Below are 19,902 nucleotides of genomic sequence, written 5' to 3' on the forward strand. Positions count from 1 at the left end.
CTTTCCCGACACCGTGCTTCGCAAGACGAAAAAAATCGCAAGGACAAAACTCGCGGATTGAATTACAGTGGTGCCTCGCAAGACGAAATTAATCCGTTCCGCGAGTCTCTTCATCTAGCGGTTTTTTCGTCTTGCGAAGCAACCCTATTAGCGGATTAGCGCTACTAGCGGCTTAGCGGCTATTAAAGGCTTAGCGGCTTAGCGGCTAAAAGGCTCTTAGAGGCTTAGCGGCTTAGAAAAAGGGGGGGAACGGAAAAAAATCGCAAGACTAGCAAGACGTTTTCATCTTGCGAAGCAAGCCCATAGGGAAATCGTCTTGCGAAGCAACTCAAAAACGGAAAACCCTTTCGTCTAGCGGGTTTTTCGTCTTGTGAGGCATTCGTCTTGCGGGGCACCACTGTAATTTCGTCTTGCGAGGCACCACTGTACATGTTGAAAAATTTCCCTAGAAAGTGCAGTCTGGGTTTGAAGTCATTGTAGGGATCATATAAGCTTAAATTTAGAAGGAACTATGAGGGTCATTACGGGACATGGGTGGCGCTGTGGGTTAAACCACAGAGCCTAGGACTTGCCGATCAGAAGGTCGGCGGTTCGAATCCCTGCGTGACCCGGAAGCTGTACGCCGGCTCCCTCGGCCAATAAAGCGAGATGAGCGCCGCAACCCCAGAGTCGGTCACGACTGGGCTTAATGGTCAGGGGTCCCTTTACCTTTACCTTATGAGGGTCATTAATCCAATGTGGGAATCTTTTGTCCAACATGGGGTTTGAACTCACGACCATGAGATTAAGAATCTTCTGTTCTACTGACTGAGCTGTCCCAGCCAAAATGCTGAAAGACAAGGAGTCCTACTGCTACTTTTAAGTTAAAGGCTGCAGGTTGATTTAAGCTAGGAATTGAATAAGAAATTAAATTAATTTGTTAAATAATTCTGCTGGTCAGGATGGACCTGCTACTGCTGGTCATAATGTCTGTGGTATAAAGCAGCTTAACTTTCTTCCTTTAGCCATTCTATCTTTATCACTTTTGTATCTAACCTTTGTCATAATTTCTGTAGTATAAAGCTCGGATGTTTTATTTAACATATTAAAAATACTTAGTTTAAATTTTGAGCATAAAATCGGCATGTTGTTCAACAAGATAATATAGTAAAAATATGATATGCAGCCCAACTGTATGAGGCAGCGAAACCAATTGTACACAATAGTGCCAAATGATTATTTTTGTTTTCAGCTACTTTTTGTATTATTTGTTTCCTTTGACATGAGCTACAGACGGCAAAAAAATAGCTATAAAAACCTGTATTGAACTTTTGACAGTACAGCTGTTGTTTGTTTTGCTTGGTTGTCTTAAAATTACAGTAGGGCCCTTTGAGAGTACTGCTTGCTAATTCCTTCTAGCTATGCATATCTATTATTCATTTTTAGTTTAAATAATGTAGTTTACTTAATCTGAACTGGTTGCCTTTGTATAGACCCAATAAAATGTTGATCATTGGAGCTTGTGGAAGTATGCAAACATTTTAGATTTTAACATGATTGTGTCGAATGAAACATCATTATGCTTTGTGATGGGTCATCTGCTGCTGATCAGTGATAAACAGGACTTGACCTGCCCTCCTCTCAAAAGGCTTTATTTTCTCTCTGTTCTCTTTTTGAATGTTGGCAAAAGGCTTATTTTCCTGGCTTATGCGAAAGTATTCAGCATCCAAGATTGTTCTGTCAAAATACAGGATCGGGCCCAGCTAAGTAACTTCCATGGGTAAACCAGTTTCATTATGGAGCAGCATGGGGACTTGCCATCTAGAATAACTTTGTCAGAGAAGCATAATGTGCATTTGTTTTGCTGTGATGGTTGTGTATGTACTAGGAAAAAGTGGCTTAGGGCATGTCCACAACATCTGTTTTTCATGTTGTAAGTGGTTGGTGCAGCCTGTTCATCAGCCTGAGTCTTAGAGTCATAGAATTGGAAGGGACTTCAATGGTCATCTAGTCCAACCCCCTGCAATGCAGGAATCTCAGCTAAAGCATTCATGACAGATGGCCGCCCCACCTTGGCTTAAAAACCTCCAAGGAAGGAGAATTCACCACCTCCTGACTGATCCACTGTCAAACAACTCTTACTGTCAGAAAGTTCTTCCTGATGTTTCGTTGGAATCTTCTTTCTTGTCTTGTCCCTACTTATTCTGGATTTCTTCACACAAGGTAGTGTTCCGTTAACAAAATGCTAATTTCCCCATGATTAGTTTTTGAAATACAGTGGTACTTCTGGTTGCCAATGGGATCCGTTCCAGAGGCCCATTCGCAACATGAAAAGCGTGCAACCTGAAGCTCCATATCTGCGCAGGTGCGCGGCACAATTTGGCACTTGTGCGCATGCGGCGAATGCATGCGCATGTGGACTTCTGGGACGCCATGGGACCCAACCTGAAAAACCGTAACATGAGGTATGACTGTATCCTAGAATGTCTTCATTGCAGCCACATCTCCACTATAAGATCCCCCCCCCCCTTGTATTCCTTGAGTTTGAGTCAGATGGGCGGACTATAAATATAATAATAATAATAATAATAATAATAATAATAATAATAATACCACCTATCTAGTAATTCCTGGTGACAAGCACCATATTTCTTATGAAATGAAGGCGCTGGTGCACTGGTACTGGAATTCTGACCTTGGATAATCTTGGCTATTTTCCAGCCCTAGCTGTTATCGTCTGTTAGCTAGATGGAAGTTGAGATCTGTAGCAGAGCAATGGATTGTCCTGGGAAACCTAAAGCTTAGAGAGGGTTTAGGAACTTCTCAGGAGAGGTTTATTGTACCAGCAGTATTTGGACCCCCTCCAAATGTGAAATACCACTACACCTTTTCCCACTACAGCCTAAAAACGGAAAGGAGCAAGCCTTGGTTTTGGCAAAACTCCCAAGACTTTTAAGTAAGGTCATTTACTTCACCTCTGAGCTACCTTTGACATTGGCAGTGGTGTCAGTTTTATGTAAAAGTTTGAATTGGGGGGGGGGGGGATCCTATGCAAAACCAAGTAATTTGCAGTGGGAAATGTTCAGTTGGTGTCAGAAAATTTTCTGATGCCCTAGGAAATGATGTTAGCATGTTTATTTTACTTGCAGTTAGTAAACAAAGCTAAAAACTTTGAAACTGGCAGCTTGCCTAATACTAATTTGCAGTTGGCACCTATTCTTATGAAACCCCTTTTTACTTTGTGTGCAGAAAATAATGCAGCGGAAAATACTCCATTTTGGAAAAGCTTCTACCCCCTTACACTGTGTCCTTGGGAGTTGGGTGACTTTTAGGCTAGTGAGCAAGACCTCAGGTACATCTGCCATACAAACTGGGACTTTCTTGCTAATTTCTCATGGTCAGGAACCACATCAGCCATCGCTATAATTTCCCCCAACATGGAGGAAAGACTGCCAGAGTGTGGCGCCAGTCTTTCAGGTAGATACAGCAGAAGCAATATTAGGCCAAACTGCTGTGTCTGTGTGTTTGACGCAGTGCCATATCTTTTAAAACTACCTCAAAAAGTATTTATTGATTTACACTGAAAAGACTGGCAATGGTTCCGCTCCCAAGCTTGTCATTAACTTTTGATGAGATTTGTTTATACTTTTTGCTAAAACAAAAAGAAAAATCCACATGTAAAATTCAACTTCAGTAGAAAATCATAATCTTCTTTAGCGTTACAAAGGCAAATGTATGAAGAACTGCAAGGGCCTACCCTCCCGTTTTTATTCTCCTTTATGTTGTCCAAAATAAAGGAAAATCTGTTCTTTATGCATGCCAGCCGCCCTCTTTGATTGCACAAACAAGGCAGGCTACCCATTGCGTCAACTGCTGAACTGAACCCTTTCAGTCACAAGATTGTCTGGGGAAAAATATTTAATGTGACATGTCAGAAGAGAGGTGGAAAAGATATGAATTTGGCAGCAGAAGTGAACTTTGAAGCACCCTCCTCTCTTACATGTTTCACTAGGAAAAATGGTTAATAATAATAATAATAATAAATTTTATTTATATCCTGCCCTCCCCAGCTGAAGCCAGGCTTAGAGCGGCTAACAACAATAAAATAATACAACATTCTAAAATCATTTCATTATAAATAAGTTCAAATCAGATTAATGGCAACCATTGGGCTAGAGTTCTGTGAGGATTCCGAGTCTTCTCATTGTTTTCGTCCTCTTCACACTAAAAAGAAAGAAAAAAAGCATTTGGCAGAGGGCAGCCCTTGAAATCTTAGCTTTCAGCCTGTTGAAACAAATGCCTGGTTGTAGTTAAATTTCCCATTCCTCAGTGATTGTTTTCCTAAGGGTGTGAGTGTGGAAATGTTGCAATTCTATTGTCTTTTGGTTCCCTCTGAACAGCTAGTATGTTAGCTAAACTGAAGTCATAACTGAGAAGCAATTTCTGATGCTTTTTCTTGTCATGAAAAATGGGGATGGGTACCTTCTAATGAGATTGTGTACAATGAAATTTCTAAAGGATTAGAATCTGAAAGGTGGGTTTTTTGCTCCATCCTGAGGCATTTGAACCAAGATCAACAAAAGGTGAAAATATAATGTGTTCCCTGTAAGAAAAACCCTGGGGCCTCATTTGAATGGTAGAATGTTTGGGGCCTGGTGGGCGGGGCTTGAGTGTTTTGCTCCAGAATCAGCCCCTCCCTTCAGGGTGGTTCCGTTCAGAGGGGCCAAGAAGTAGGGTGTGATCTACGATCCAGTGTAAAACTGGCAGTGATCTACCACCCCGGGGTGGGTGCAGGGAGGGCGTGCGTGCTGACGGGGTAGGCATGGGCGTGCGCACGCAAGAGGAGCTCAGGGTGAGGTGGTGTGGCGATCAACCAGAATTCATCCCAGGATTGACTGGTAGATCGCACCTTAATTGTATTTAGTTTCTCTCATTCTGTTATTTTGTTACAGTTTTCTCTCAGTTTATTATTAAAGCTTAGTTTACATTTACGTGAGCCACTTATTTTTCTGAGAGAAAAAGAAACTCTGCTGAGGAAAGGTGTAGAATATCCTAAACTTGGGTGAGTGAAGGGATATTCCCAGTTTGCCAGGAGGATTGGTTTGGTTAATTATCCCCCATCCTCTACAACATTTTCATCCTACAAAAACACTTAAAGCTTACTATAGAGAAGTGAAGAGTTCAGGTATTGCATTTGTATAAAGAGGCAGGGAAACCTGTAAGACACTTCTCTGCCCAGAAATGTTGGCGTTTGCACCCAGGAACTGTGCACCCATTTTATCCAGCGTGCAGCCGGTGACCTCCCTTGGGTCCCAGAATGGCAGGAGGCTGCCCATGCAAGACAGAACTTGCAAAGAGAATATTGAAATGAGTTGCCCCGGGAGGAGCATCTGACGCCAGCACAGGCTGCTTTTATAGAAGTAGGGCAAGGTCTGAGAGATTCATATGGACAACTTGTTTTCCTGGGTTATCATCACAAGAAGGCCATGGAAGAGATAAGTTTTTCTGGAAAAGAAATCAGTTAAATGGGGCCTTGTAACTGATCAATTGATGCTTTGTTCCCTAGCTAATGACATCTAGCAGTTCCACTAAAAAGCCTTTTTGCAAATGTATCAAGAAAGTTATGCCTATGTCAGTGGGCATCACTCTCTCCATTCAGATCCTGAATTTTCTTGCCCAGACCTAACAATTGCAGCACAAACAGTTTACAATGGATTATACAGTAGAACAAAGACTCCAGTGTCTGGAAAAATCCTCAGAATTAAGCAAAGAGGTTTCTTGCGGTAATTGTCCTAATTCAATTCTCAGTTAAATGGCTGAATATAGTTTAAGCCTTTATTTCAGTTTTAATTGGTGGTGTCAGAGAGTATGCATACAAGTCAGGCTCACACTGCTAAGTCTCTTAGTAGGTTAACGTATGAGTTCAGGTTGAAATTATTTCCTTTATTTCTTTTAGCAATATATCACATATAATTTTATATTTCTAAAATCTAGTACCTTAAAATATATTTGTCTTTGAAGAGAATTCCTATTGTGTATGAATCTGTTTTATCATCCAGGAAGATACAGATACAGTGAAAAGTAGTATGTGAATAAGTGGTGGACAATTGTTTTATTAGAACTAGGACAAAGGATATATCAGTGAGAGTAGTCATTTAAGTGGATGGGCTTGAGAATGAAATAGAAACTTAAGGTAAAGGGACCCCTGACCATTAGGTCCAGTCATGACCGACTCTGGGGTTGCGGCGCTCATCTCGCTTTATTGGCCGAGGGAGCCGGCGTACAGTATGACTAACCCACTTCTGGCGAAACAGAGCAGCGCACGAAAACGCCGTTTACCTTCCCGCTGGAGCGGTACCTGTTTATCTACTTGCACTTTGACGTGCTTTCGAACTGCTAGGTTGGCAGGAGCAGGGACCAAGCAACGGGAGCTCACCCGTCGCGGGGATTTGAACCGCCGACCTTTTGATCGCCAAGCCCTAGGCTCTGTGGTTTAACCCACAGCGCCACCCGCATCCCTTTGTTGCGCTATAGAATCATAGAATTGTAGACTTGGAAGGGACTCCAAGGGTCATCTGGTCCAACCCTCTTCAATCTAAAAATCTCAACTAAAGCATCCATAACAGATGACCATCCCACCTCTGCTTCAGCCCTCACTGCTGATGAGACGCCAGCCCCAATCTGCTTTGCAAGGCTGGGATAATCTCAGTCTCACAGAGCGGCTCAGGGCGTGAGAAGAACGCAACAGCCAGGTGCAACAGACCTCCAGTTATAGGGCAGTATGATGATGATGATGATAATAATAATAATAATAATAATAATAATGGAGATTCAGAGTATTTTTTTTCTTGTTTTCCTCCTCCAAAAACTAGGTGCGTCTTGTGGTCTGGTGCGTCTTATAGAGCAAAAAATACGGTACTTAACCTGAGGTACCACTGTATATAATTGCAACAGAACTTGAGGTGGGCTGCTAAGAGCAGAGAAATGGCTTTTGTTTTCTGACACTTACTTTGAAAAGTATAAATCTGTGGTTTTATAAGTTTAGTTGTTCCTGGCTCAAATTTTAAATAATTAGTTATATCCTGCTGGAGAAGTTTGAATGTATTGTCACTGGTGTTCTTTGTGGTTGCAAGAAATAATGTGCATGCAAAAGTCAGTAACTAACAAGTTTGGGTGCTGTTTTTAAAGTCCCGCCTCTAATGTTAGATGTTGAAGCTTTTCACTGAAACAAAGCTTGGGCAATGGCAATAGCTTTCCCTTCATGGTTCCAGATCAATTTGATTTGAAGGAGCCCTGCCGCCTCATGTGCCAGGGCGACAAAGTGTGAGCCTGTAAAGTAGAGGCAGCCAACTGGGTGCCCTCCAGGTGCCGTTGGACTACAACTCCCTTGCCCATTGGCCATGCTGACTCGGCCTGATGTTATTTGTAGTCCAGCAGTACCTGCAGGGAACCCTGTTGGTTATGCTGTAAAGCTGTGTTTCCCAAACTTTGAATAATCATGTACTCCTTCTGAAAGTTTATTCTTACTGGCATTCCCCTTCTTAGAAGAAGATAATTGGGGAGTAGATTTAATAATACTATTTTAGCTATTTATTTATTCAACAAAATAATATTATTTTGTTTTATGCAGCTAAAAAAGCTATGATGAATTATAATTAAAATTTCTGCCGTGTACCCTTTGAACCCCATTCATGTCCTGCTGAGGGTACATGTACCACACTTTGGGAAACACTCCTGTAAAGGGTCGAGCCTTATGCCTCTGCTTCCAAGTGGCAGAACTAGCCAGCTTCTTCCCAGTTGCAGGGATGGCATCATGGTGAGGGTTGTGAGAGAGGACCAGTAGTTCTGAGCCAAGGAGCATCCAAGACTGTAGGTGCACTTAGAGATGCTTAGCTTTGAAGTAGCAGGTTGTCTTGAGCTGCAAGTAAATGGGTCTCTTCTAATATTTTCAGAGACCTCTATTGGCAGCCTTGTCTAGGTGTTGGTCCCAGGAATGATGGTGTTAGGATTAGCCTCTCTGAAACATTTTCCTGTACAAGCCCCATCAAACGAGGAGTAAAGTAAAAGGTAAAGGGACCCCTGACCATTAGGTTCAGTCATGACCGACTCTGGGGTTGTGGCACTCATCTCGCTTTATTGGCCGAGGGAGCCGGCGTCCAGCATGTGGCCAGCATGACTAAGCCGCTTCTGGTGAACCAGAGCAATGCACGGAAACGCCGTTTACCTTCCTGCCGGAGGTATCTACTTGCACTTTGACGTGCTTTTCAACTGCTAGGTTGGCAGGAGCAGGGACCGAACAACAGGAGCTCACCCCATCGCGGGGATTCAAACCGCCAACCTTCTGATCGGCAAGTCCTAGGCTCTGTGGTTTAACCCACAGCGCCACCCGCGTCCCTCAAATGAGGAGTAGTAGTAGTTACAAAATAGTCTTCTGTCCCATGTTTTTAGACCCTGCTTAGTCATGCTTTATTTATGTAATAATGAAAGAATTGGAGAAATCTACCTTGTCCATCTAAAGTATCTGCTGTGGGCAGTGATACTACTGTACAAATGGTGGCTTTACACAGACACGCACATATTTTAAAGAGAATCCCCAGAGAACTTACAGGAACATTCTAAATTTGATACTTATCTGTGGAAATCCTAGGAAATGTATACAAACTACAGTAGTGGCTTTTAGAAGGTTGCCTGTTGTATTAAGACTTAAGTGAATCTGGTAAAAATAATTTGAATGGAAAAAGGTTTTTTGCTTTCCAATTATCAGTGCGTGGGCATGTGTGCTCCTTTCTTTCATCTGTCTTGTCAAATAGCTGCTTAATACCACCATCTAGTGGAAAATTAGTTTATAGGTCATTTGCTGTTTTAACACCCATCACTTCTGTAGCAGCTGCGACCAATCAATTTAATTTACACTGGCCATTTGCATTACTCCAAATTCACAGTATCTGCCGATATGACCATTAGTGAGTGATTCAGCACCAAATTAAAGGGTTTATCTATTTTTGTGTCATAAACTAACAGTTCTGTTTCCTTGCCTTTCAGTGTGTTTCTGTAAATTCAGCTGCTCCTAAATTAAGGAGCCATTCAGATCCCATGACCAGAAACAATGAGTTATGAAGTTGCAACTTGAGGGCAGAAGGAAAATGAACCATCGTTAAAAAGCAGCAGCAAACAATATGCATAAAGCTTCTTCACTTGATCCAGAAAAAATGGGTGGAGGGAAATAAAGGAAAATATTAAGCAGGAGGGAGGTAACTGGATATTGAATAGTCAATATTCCCTTGCAGCACCTGATCAGGTCAAAGTGCTCAAAAGCCTGTCATTGGTTTGGGTAACTTGGTTTATCTTATTTACTCTAGCTCAGATGTATGTGCCCAAAGGCAGAGATGTTCTTTTGAAGTCTAGCGTTAGGAGCTGAATGCTGGCCTTCCACACTGTAAGGATGGGTCCTGCTCCTCGGCTTGTCTTTCCACTTGTTCTGTCTCAGCTGCACTTCGGCCACTTCCCATATGCAGCTTCAACAAGGAGTGAGTTGCAGATGTCAAAGACCTTACAGCTGAAGCAGCACAAAGATTTCATATCACCTCAAAAGTAGAGACTTGCTCCTGAGTAAACATCCATAGGATTGTGGTGCAAGTGATGTGCAGGCATGTGAACCAGCCCTAGTTTTTTCATTTTCGTTCATTACATACATCTCAAATTTTTAACATTTGCCATATATTCCTCCCTCCCTCCCTCCCTCCCTCCCTCCAAGACTTCCCCCAACTTGCCTTTCTGGTTTCTTTCTATTTTCATCTGCTTTCCTGTCTCTCAACAGGAAAATTATCAATAACATAACATCAAGCCTTCAAAAAATAAAAATAAAATTAAATACATCATCTTATTTTACTATCTTCCAAACATTTTCTGATGCTGATAATGTGAATGTTTATTTAAATCCTGCCATCAAGTCTGTTGCCTTTCTTTGTTTCTGAAAGTATAATATGAATGGTTCCCACTCTTTTTCAAAGTCTCTGTTGTCTTTTTCTCTTAGTCTTTCTGTCATTTTTGCTGGTTCTGCATAGTTCCTCAACTTCTCTTGCCATTGTCCTTTAGTTGGTATATCTCCAGTCTTCCAGTTTTGTGAAATCAACATTCTTGCTGCTGTAGTGGCATACATAAATAAAGTCCTCATACCATTTCTTTTGGTATGTCTTGACCTAAAATACCTAATAAAAAGGCTTCTAGTTTTTTTACAGAGGTTATTTTTAACATTTTCTTCAATTCATTGTATATCATTTCCCAGTAGGATTTTACCTTCTTACAATCCCACCACATATGATAGAATGTACCTTCTGTTTCACATCTCCAACACTTTCTTTTCATTTTTATGCATTTTTGCCAATTTAACCAGTGATAACTACGACCTGTACATCATTTTCATATAGTTCTCTCTCAATAATATTCAATCTGTAAATTTCAAATTTACTTTCCACAATTTTGTCTTATTTTTATTTAATTTAAATTCTGCCACTCGCGCTGTGACTTTTTTTGTGAGAAATGCAGATTTCTCTTCTTCATGCAAACTAGTGCGGTAAGCAAGGCAGCATTCTTCCACTTCCTGCTTTGAAAGCCAGGAGGTGGCATCATTGAGCTGTGGGAGCCTCTTGTGGAGAGAGGAAGATACTGGAGGTGTTTGCATCCCCTCTGCCTCACCTCTGATGGGAGAAGGTCAGAAGAGGAAGCCTGAGATGGACTGAGCAGCAAGACACGTGGGAGCTGAGACTGTTTACAGTACAGAGTTGTCCTTTTCTCATTTCTTTCCCCCAGTAGCTTTACCGCTGTGATTGCAGAAGCCAGCCAAATGGCATATGCCCCAATACGCAAAGTCTGTGTCCTAAATGCTGCTTACAGATCAGGCAAACACTTCTCCTGTAACTGCAAATTCCTCACGTTTCTGCATATTCTTTGGGAATGGGGAGGAGACTGTATGTTGATGCTTGCCTAGTGGTGACACCAGCAAGTTACTTAAATAGGAATTAAATTGAGGTACTGGGTTATTTATTTTCTGTTTTAAGATAGTGACATTTGTTTTGGGAGTAGATGTGTTGCCATTTGTACATCTGTGGGTTTTAATATGTCATTGTGTGAAGGCAGGATTGGCTGAGTATGTAGGGCACAATTGTATTAGAATTACATAACAATGTTTGAGTGGTGGAAACTGATGAAAAGACGGGGATGTTAGAGTCCCTTAACAGATTATAGTGTGCCACAATGAAGACAGCTCAAGCTCTGCAACGAATGTGGCTACATGCTGTGAAAAAGTTGAGGATTTTAAAATGGCATGTGAGTTAATTTTTGAAAAATATATACAATTAGTATTTCCTATTGTCTCATCCATACTAAGATTTTGTGTTTTAAAACGAGGAAGAAGACATGATTCTTGACTGTCTTCAACATTGTTGTACTTTATTTTAGTCTCAAATAGTTTAGCATTAAATGGCTCCCTGATTTCCATGCCTTCCGAGTGTCTGGGGGAAGCTTGCTGGCTTGCTGTGTCATTCAAGTCTCACTAGGATCTCATCATCACATTAGTCTTCTAATTAGAATGAATTAGCATGAAATCTGTAAAATTGTGCTTGAGAAGATTGTTTATTAAATAATTCTTCTTTTAATGTAGGCTTAATAGAATGTGCTAAGTGAGCTACTGGTAATATCACCACCTGTTTAATTGTGTGACAGTGCAATCAATTAATGTATTCATATTACATTTCTTGCCATTTCCTAAAATAATACACTCATTACTCCTCAGGAATAGGTGACACTTACCTTAACCTGTCTCTTGATGCATTTGCAGCACTAGTGCAACGTGTACCAGGTTCACTGGCACCTGATGTAGTTGGAGCTTCGTGCTTGCTCTGACAGAATTTAATCCCCTCTCTGGTACAGTCTGAAGTCTTCAGATGGTGACTTACAACATCTGTGGTCTTACCCAGCCCCCACACTCATTTTGCTCCTTCCATTAATCTGTCAGCATTGGTTAGTATCTCTGCAACAACAAACAGCTGTAAATTTTATAATGTTAAAGAGATTATGAGTTAGAGATTTAGGACAGAGCAGATGGCTTTTGTGCCTTGTGAACTCCCAAGGTGAACTTCCAGTACTTTATATCCTACAGAATGTGACCTTAAGAGCTGCTTCCTCTTAGCTTGATTATATCAGCATGCAAAAGCCAAGCATACATCCCACCTCCCCTTTGTAACAATTTGATGCATGCCATTCCAAGGAACATTTGACTTTCCGGTTTTCTTCTGAGGCACAGATACAGTGGTACCTCAGGTTAAGTACTTAATTCGTTCCAGAGGTCCGTACTTAACCTGAAACTGTTCTTAACCTGAAGCACCACTTTAGCTAATGGGGCCTCCTGCTGCCGCCGCGCCGCCGGAGCACAATTTCTGTTCTTATCCTGAAGCAAAGTTCTTAACCTGAAGCACTATTTCTAGGTTAGCGGAGTCTGTAACCTGAAGCGTATGTAACCTGAAGCGTATGTAACCTGAGGTACCACTGTAGTTCAAACTAATTTTCAAATAATTTGTAGTTTTATTCACAAGTAAAAAATAAAAGTATTTCAACATTGTATTCATCAATCTGCACTTCTTAAATTCTGCAAGTAGCTGAACATGAGTAGAAATTTGTTCATTTCATTTCCAGTACAATAAAACATTTTTCTTACTGAAAATATCCTATTAGTATATATGTAGCTGCCGCGACTGGACTTAATTGTCAGGGGTCCCTTTACCTTTAGCTGCCATATAGTAGTAGTAATTATAGTAATTAAAAAGATCTCTGAAATGTTTTTAGTAGCTCTGTGTGTGAAAGAGAATATATTGAACTTGTAATTTATGTAGGGGGTTTTTTTATCTCGAGGCATGACTTTTTTATTGCATCATTCAATCTGCTGAGGATCTGAACTCTGATCAGATTGAAATGATGATGATTTTATTTGTATCACTCCCATCTTTATTATTTGAACCATGCCCCAGGCACTTTGGGCAGTTTCTAACAGATATAAAAACCTAATAAAACATCAGACATTAAAAACCTCCCAATACAGGGCTGCCTTCAGATGTCTTAAAAGTTGTAGTTATCTCTGTAACACCTAATGAGAGGGCATTCCACAGCATGTTTTACATTTTCTATATGCACTGTAAGCTGCCCAGAGTGGCTGAGGAAACCAAGCTAAATGGGCAGGGTATAAATAATAAATAAATTATTATTACAGTCGTACCTTGGGTTACAAACACTTTGGATTACAGACTCCGCTAACCCAGAAGTAGTACCTTGGGTTAAGAACTTTACCTCAGGATGAGAACAGAAATTGCGCGGTGGTGGCAGCAGGAGGCCCCATTAGCTAAAGTGGTACCTCAGGTTAAGAGTGGTTTCAGGTTAAGAACGGACCTCTGGAATGAATTAAGTTTGTAACCCAAGGTACCACTGTATTACAATTATTATTATTATTATTATTACTACTATTACTACTGCTGCCAAAAAGGAACTGCCATAATGCCCTCAGAGCTGGATCTCAATGCCTGGGTTGGAGAATGGGGGTGGAGACACTCCTTCAGGTCTCCTGGGCCAAGGCCATTTGAGGCTTTCAAGGTCAGCACCAACACTTTGAATTGTGCTCAGAAACATACCAGGAGTCAGTGTAGAGCCTTTAGGAGCAGTGCTGTATGGTTCTGACAGCTGCTCCCAGTCACTAGTCTAGCTGCCGCACTCTGAATTAGTTGTTGTTTCTGAGGCACCTTCAAAGGTCGCCCCACGTGGAGCGCATGGCAGTAGTCCAAGTGGGCAGCATCTTGGCTCTTAGAAATCATCCGATTGACTGCCCTGTGGTTCACCAGGCGCCATAGATGGTGGTCCTGTTGTAGGAGCACATCAAGAGACTATCATGGCAGCATTCGGTTATGCTGCACGTAGTAATATGAGAGCACTATCTGTGAGGGAGGGGATGCGGGGTTACATGTCTTATCTCCTTCAGTCTTCCCACATTGAGAAGGGTGGTCTGAAGGAGAATCGTAAGATGGCTTAGCAGAATGTTTTACCATCATCCCTGCAGTCGGAAACCCTGATTGTGTGTGGAGGACTATAAGTGTGTTCGGTCAAATGCACTTGCGATTCCCTTTCAGACCTTCACATATCACATTAAGCTATAGTTTGTTTTAAACTTTGGTTTAATTTGGAGAGAAACAAACCCTGAACCTGGGTTGGGATGACATGAAATAAGCTGGACTCTGATGTGTGTTGTCCACAGCGTGGCTGCAGCAGGATTAGGGGGAGCACCTAGAGAACTTTTGAACAGCATGCCCTCTAGCTCACATTAAACCATAGCTAGTTTAAAACTATGATTTAATGTGATATGCAGACCAGGCCGATGCAGAAGGTCAGGAGTGGAGGGGGCAGGGTGCTAGCACACACAGCCCTATTGTTTTTTTGTTTTTTTTAATGATATTTATTAAAGTTTAGCAATTACAAAAAAAAAAGCAGACAATAGAAAGTTACAATACTTCAAAAATAAAAGAAAATACAATAAAATAACAGTACAACAAAGCAATAAGAAAGAGAAAACAAAAACATTTAAAAACAAAAACATTTTTAAAAAAACCATCCAGTATTTTCATAGCTTTATCTTTCATTTACTTGTTTCCTCGACTTCCTCACACCTCCCTTTTTTGTATTCCAATTCAATTAGCTGTTTCAGCAAGTCCTTTCCCTCTTTCTCAGATTTTGTTCCATAATTTATCTTAACGCAATTTAACCTTAAATTTTACACTTTGACCCATTAACAATCCATTTTTAATTAATTCTTTATAACCTTTCTGCTAAAACCATGTAAGTTCATTCCAGCATCCTTCTAACATTTATTAATTTTACAATATTTCTGTAAATATACTTTGAATTTTTTCCAATCTTCTTCCACCAACTCTTCTCCCTGGTCTCGGATTCTGCCAGTCATTTCCGCCAGTTCCATGTAGTCCATCAGCTTCATCTGCCATTCTTCCCGGGTAGGTAGATCTTGTGTCTTCCAGTGCTTTGCGATGAGTATTCTTGCTGCTGTTGTGGCATACATAAAAAAAGTTCTATCGTTCTTTGGCACCAATTGGCCGACCATGCCCAGGAGAAAGGCCTCTGGTTTCTTCAGGAAGGTATATTTAAATACCTTTTTCATTTCATTATAGATCTTCTCCCAGAAGTTCTTAATCCTTGGGCATGTCCACCAAAGGTGAAAGAATGTACCTTCAGTCTCCTTACATTTCCAACATTTATTATCAGGCAAATGGTAAATTTTTGCAAGCTTGACTGGTGTTATGTACCACCTATAGATCATTTTCATTATATTCTCTCTTAAGGCATTACATGCCGTAAACTTCATACCTGTGGTCCATAACTGTTCCCAGTCAGCCATCATAATGTTATGTCCAACATCTTGTGCCCATTTAATCATAGCAGATTTCACCGTTTCATCCTGAGTATTCCATTTCAACAGCAAGTTATACATTCTTGACAAATTCTTGACTTTAGGATCTAACAGTTCTGTTTCCAATTTTGATTTTTCCACCTGGAAGCCTAATTTTTTGTCCAAATTATATGCCTCCATTATTTGATAATAATGAAGCCAGTCTCGCACTCTATTTTTTAATTTTTCGAAACTCTGCAGTTTTAATCTATCTCCCTCTTGCTCCAAAATTTCCCAAAACTGAGTTTTTTCTGAGCCTTTGCTTCCATTGGTGACAGCCATCTCAGGGTTTTATTTTCTAACAGATCTTTGTATCTTATCCAGACGTTAAACAATGCTTTCCTAACAATATGGTTTTTAAACGCTCTACAGTGGTACCCCGCAAGACGAACGCCTCGCAAGACGGAAAACCCGCTAGATGAAAGGGTTTTCCGTTTTGGAGGCGCTTCGCAAAACGAATTTCCCTATGGGCTTGCTTCGCAAGACGAAAGCCCATAGGGAAATCTCCGGGGATCTCTTTTAAATGCTAGCGGTGGGGAGCAAAGCCTTTTCCCCCCCTCCGGCCTTCAGAAGAGGTCCAGGAAGGCTGGCGGGGGCCGAAAGGCTTTGCTCCCCACCGCCAGCATTTTAAAAGCAGTCCGGGATAGCAGGGAAGCGCTTCCCGCTATCCCGGACGGCTTTTGAAGGCAGGAGAGGTCCGCGAAGCCTGGGCGCGCTGATCTCAGCGCGCGCAGGCTTCGGCATGCCGGCAACTCACCGCAAGCAGCGGCAGCGCTGCCGCTGCTTGCGGAGAGGTCCGCGAAGCCTGGGCGCGCTGATCTCAGCGCGCGCAGGCTTCGGCATGCCGGCAACTCTCCGCAAGCAGCGGCAGCGCTTCCGCTGATTGCGGAGAGGTCCGCGAAGCCTTGGCCGGACAGCTTTTGAAGGCAGGCGGGGGGGAGCAAAGACTTTTGCCCCCCGCCAGCCTTCAGAAGAGGTCCTGGACCTCTTCTGAAGGCTGGCGGGGGGCGAAAGTCTTTGTCCCCCCTGCCTGCCTTTAAAAGCCCTCCCAGGAGAGCGGAGAAACGCGCTGCATTTCTCCGCTCTCCCGGGAAGGCAGGCAGGGGGGACAAAGACATTTGCCCCCCGCCCTCCTTCAGAAGAGGTCCAGCCCTCCGCTGTCCCGGGGTTTTTTAAAATGCTGGGGGTGGGAAGAAAAGCCCTTGTCCCCCCCCCCCAGCCTTCAGAAGAGGTCGGGGGACAGACTGTCCCCGGACCTGGTCTGAAGTCGGTTTCCCTAGGAACGCATTAATTGATTTTCAATGCATTCCTATGGGAAACCGTGCATCGCAAGACGAAAAACTCGCAAGAAGAAAAAACTTGCGGAACGAATTAATTTCGTCTTGCGAGGCACCACTGTATGTGCTTTAACCTTGTCATACCACAGATATGCATGCCAACCAAATACATTGTTAAAACCTTCCAAATCCAACATGTCAGTATTTTCAAGAAGCATCCATTCTCTCAGCCAACAAAAAGCGGCTGATTCATAATAAATTTTAAGGTCTGGCAGGGCAAATCCACCTCTTTCTTTAGCATCAGTTAATATCTTAAATTTTATACAAGGCTTCTTGCCCTGCCATACAAATCTAGAGATATCTCTCTGCCTCTTCTTGAAACAGTCCATTTTGTCCAAAATTTGCAATGTTTGAAACAGAAACAGCATTCTTGGCAATACATTCATTTTTATCACAGCGATTCGGCCTAGCAACGATAACTTCAAACTTGACCATATTTCTAAATCCTTTTTCACTTCAGTCCAACATTTTTCATAGTTATCCTTAAATAAATTCACATTCTTAGCAGTCATGTTAACCCCTAAATATTTCACTTTCTTAACCAGTGTCAATCCTGTCTCTTTCTGAAACCTATCTCTCTCAATCTCAGTTAGATTCTTCTCTAGAACCTTAGTTTTCGTCTTATTCAACTTAAAACCTGCAACCTGACCAAATTCTTGAATCAGTTCTAATACTCTTTTGGTACTAGATTCTGGCTCCTGTAAAGTCAATACCAAATCATCTGCAAATGCTTTCAATTTGTTCTGTTTAGCTCCCACTTGTATATATATAATTTTGGGTCAAAATTAAGGGAGAGAGGAATAACAGAGACCTCATTGTGGGAGTTTACTATAGATCCCCAAGTCAAACGGAGGACATAGATGATGCCTTCCTGGAACAGATGGCCAAGCATGCAAAAGGAAGGGAGATAGTAGTAATGGGGGACTTCAATTACCCGGATATTTGTTGGATATCAAACTCAGCCAAGAGCATAAGGTCAAACAGATTCCTCACTGGCCTTGCAGATAACTTCATTGTCCAGAAAGTGGGAGAAGCAACAAGAGGAACAGCCATTTTAGATCTGGTCCTAACCAATGTTGATGACTTGGTTAGTGGGGTAGAAGTGGAAGGATCATTAGGCGCGAGTGATCATGCTCTTCTGAAGTTCACTATACAGCGGAAAGGAGCAGCCAAGCATACTAGGACTCAATTTCTTGACTTTAAGAAAGCCGACTTCATAAAACTTAGGGAAGTGCTGGGTGAGATCCCATGGACAAAAGTCCATCTTTAAGAAACTGCAGTCCGTGATCTAAGAATCCAAACCGTTCCTGTTTGCACCATTTGCGAAGCCAGTTGTTCACTTCCACTATTTTTCCCTCTCTCCCTGGGCCACGTCGTTCAACTGGGAGGACAGATGAGATGACAATTTGTGCATTTAATTGCTTCAATTTCCTGCCCAATAATCCAGACCTTCTCTCCTATACATGCTATCTTATGTGCATGGAGCTGTCTCCAAAAGCATTTGGAAACCAGCACTGGTACGGAACGCGGTGGCCAGGTTTTGAGGGGGGTTTAAGATTAATTTTTGGGTACAATTCAATGTGGTAGTTACTAATTGCATTTTAAAGCCCTATATGGTTAGGGCTTGGACATCTTAAAGATCACCTCCTACATGAGCTTTCTAGTCATTGTGTGAGACCTTGTATTATTGACCTGCCTTCACTGCAGACAGGACGGGGGTGACTTGGGCAAGACCTTTTCAGGGACAGTCACTGGATGTGTCAGATCTGGCCATCTCATTTATTACTCAGTCAGTCAACAAGTTTATTGTTCTAGCCAAAAGCCATGAAAATTTCATGTCAATAATATTAATAAAATATTTTTATTTTATTACATTGCATATATTGTTTATTTATTAAACTTCTGTCCCTCCCTTCTTCCCAGAGTGGCAATGGTGACCTATCTATTTTGATAGCAGTTTATTCAAGGTCTCTGGTCTCTTAGGGTTTTCCATCATGATCAATTTAATCCAAGTGATCTACATTCAGGCATGTGCTCCCCTGCTACTGAGATTTGGTCCTTTGTCAGGCAGCAGGTACCACAGGCACAAATATATAAAGATCTGGGTGTGAGCTATTTCTCTCAAGTGTGGTTTCCTTTTTGTGCATACAGATAAAAAACCACGGAAAAGGCTTCTCCAACTAAAATTTTGTTCTTCAAACGTGTTTATTTTTTTATTCAGATTCTGGCTAATTAATGTCCATTTTTAAAAGCACTGCAGTGTGATAACTACAAAACATTACTGCTGTTTGATACTGACTTTGAAAAGGGTCTGTTCTTAATTTTGTGAGGACTGTCTTCTGTTGTGATGTTCTATTGATTATTGCTTTTCATTGTCCAACAGGCCCCAGGCATGGAAGAGCTGATATGGGAACAGTATACAGTGACCTTACAAAGGGTGAGAGGTTATTTCTGGTCCTTTTTTTCTAATAGTCCCTTTCCCCCTTTTTGCATGTGCCATTGTGTTAGTAAATCTGACATAACCCGTTAACCTTATTGATCAATTTTCCTTGTGAAACATTTTAAAATTTGTTAATTAGAACTGTTAAACTATGCTAAATAGTTTTGTTCCACCCATACATTTTTATTTTTGTGCCAGCAGTGTATTTAAATTCACAGCAATACATTTCTGCATAACTATTAAAATATTTAAAATTCCAGAGCTCACATCAACATCACATTCAGAAGGGCTGAACGATGTCTGGTTTTCAACATCCCGATATATCACCAGCTAATCACCATGATATACTAATATATAACAATGTCTAAAATAAGGGCGTAACCATGTAATGTTACCAGGGTAATGTCCTTCAGGGTCTAAAACTGATACATTTTTACTTACCTTTAACATATTGTTACAGCTGTATATAGTACAGAGGAACAAGGGTGGCAGGAATCATGAGAGAAGCGATGACTGGCTTCACGGTTTTTCCCACATCACAATTTCTTACATAGCACATGTGCACATCATGATTCGTGATGTATCACCATGTCGAAAATTATGAAACTTACCAGGATGTGGACGTCCAATCAATTTTTGTTAATGTATTG

General features: G+C 41.5%; 1 protein-coding gene across 6 annotated transcripts in view; it reads left to right on the forward strand.

Moving 5' to 3' along the window:
- TJP2 (tight junction protein 2) overlaps positions 1-19,902 on the forward strand; it is a 93,088-nt gene that overhangs the window by 34,619 nt on the left and 38,567 nt on the right. For all 6 annotated transcript variants that reach the window (XM_077935901.1, XM_077935903.1, XM_077935902.1 and 3 more), the window contains one exon: positions 19,196-19,249. In XM_077935901.1, coding sequence (XP_077792027.1) covers positions 19,205-19,249 — 45 coding nt within the window. In that variant the 5' untranslated portion in view covers positions 19,196-19,204. The remainder of the gene's footprint in view (positions 1-19,195; positions 19,250-19,902) is intronic.

This window comes from Podarcis muralis, chromosome 11 (genome assembly GCF_964188315.1).
Source record: "Podarcis muralis chromosome 11, rPodMur119.hap1.1, whole genome shotgun sequence".
Classification (NCBI taxonomy): domain Eukaryota; kingdom Metazoa; phylum Chordata; class Lepidosauria; order Squamata; family Lacertidae; genus Podarcis; species Podarcis muralis.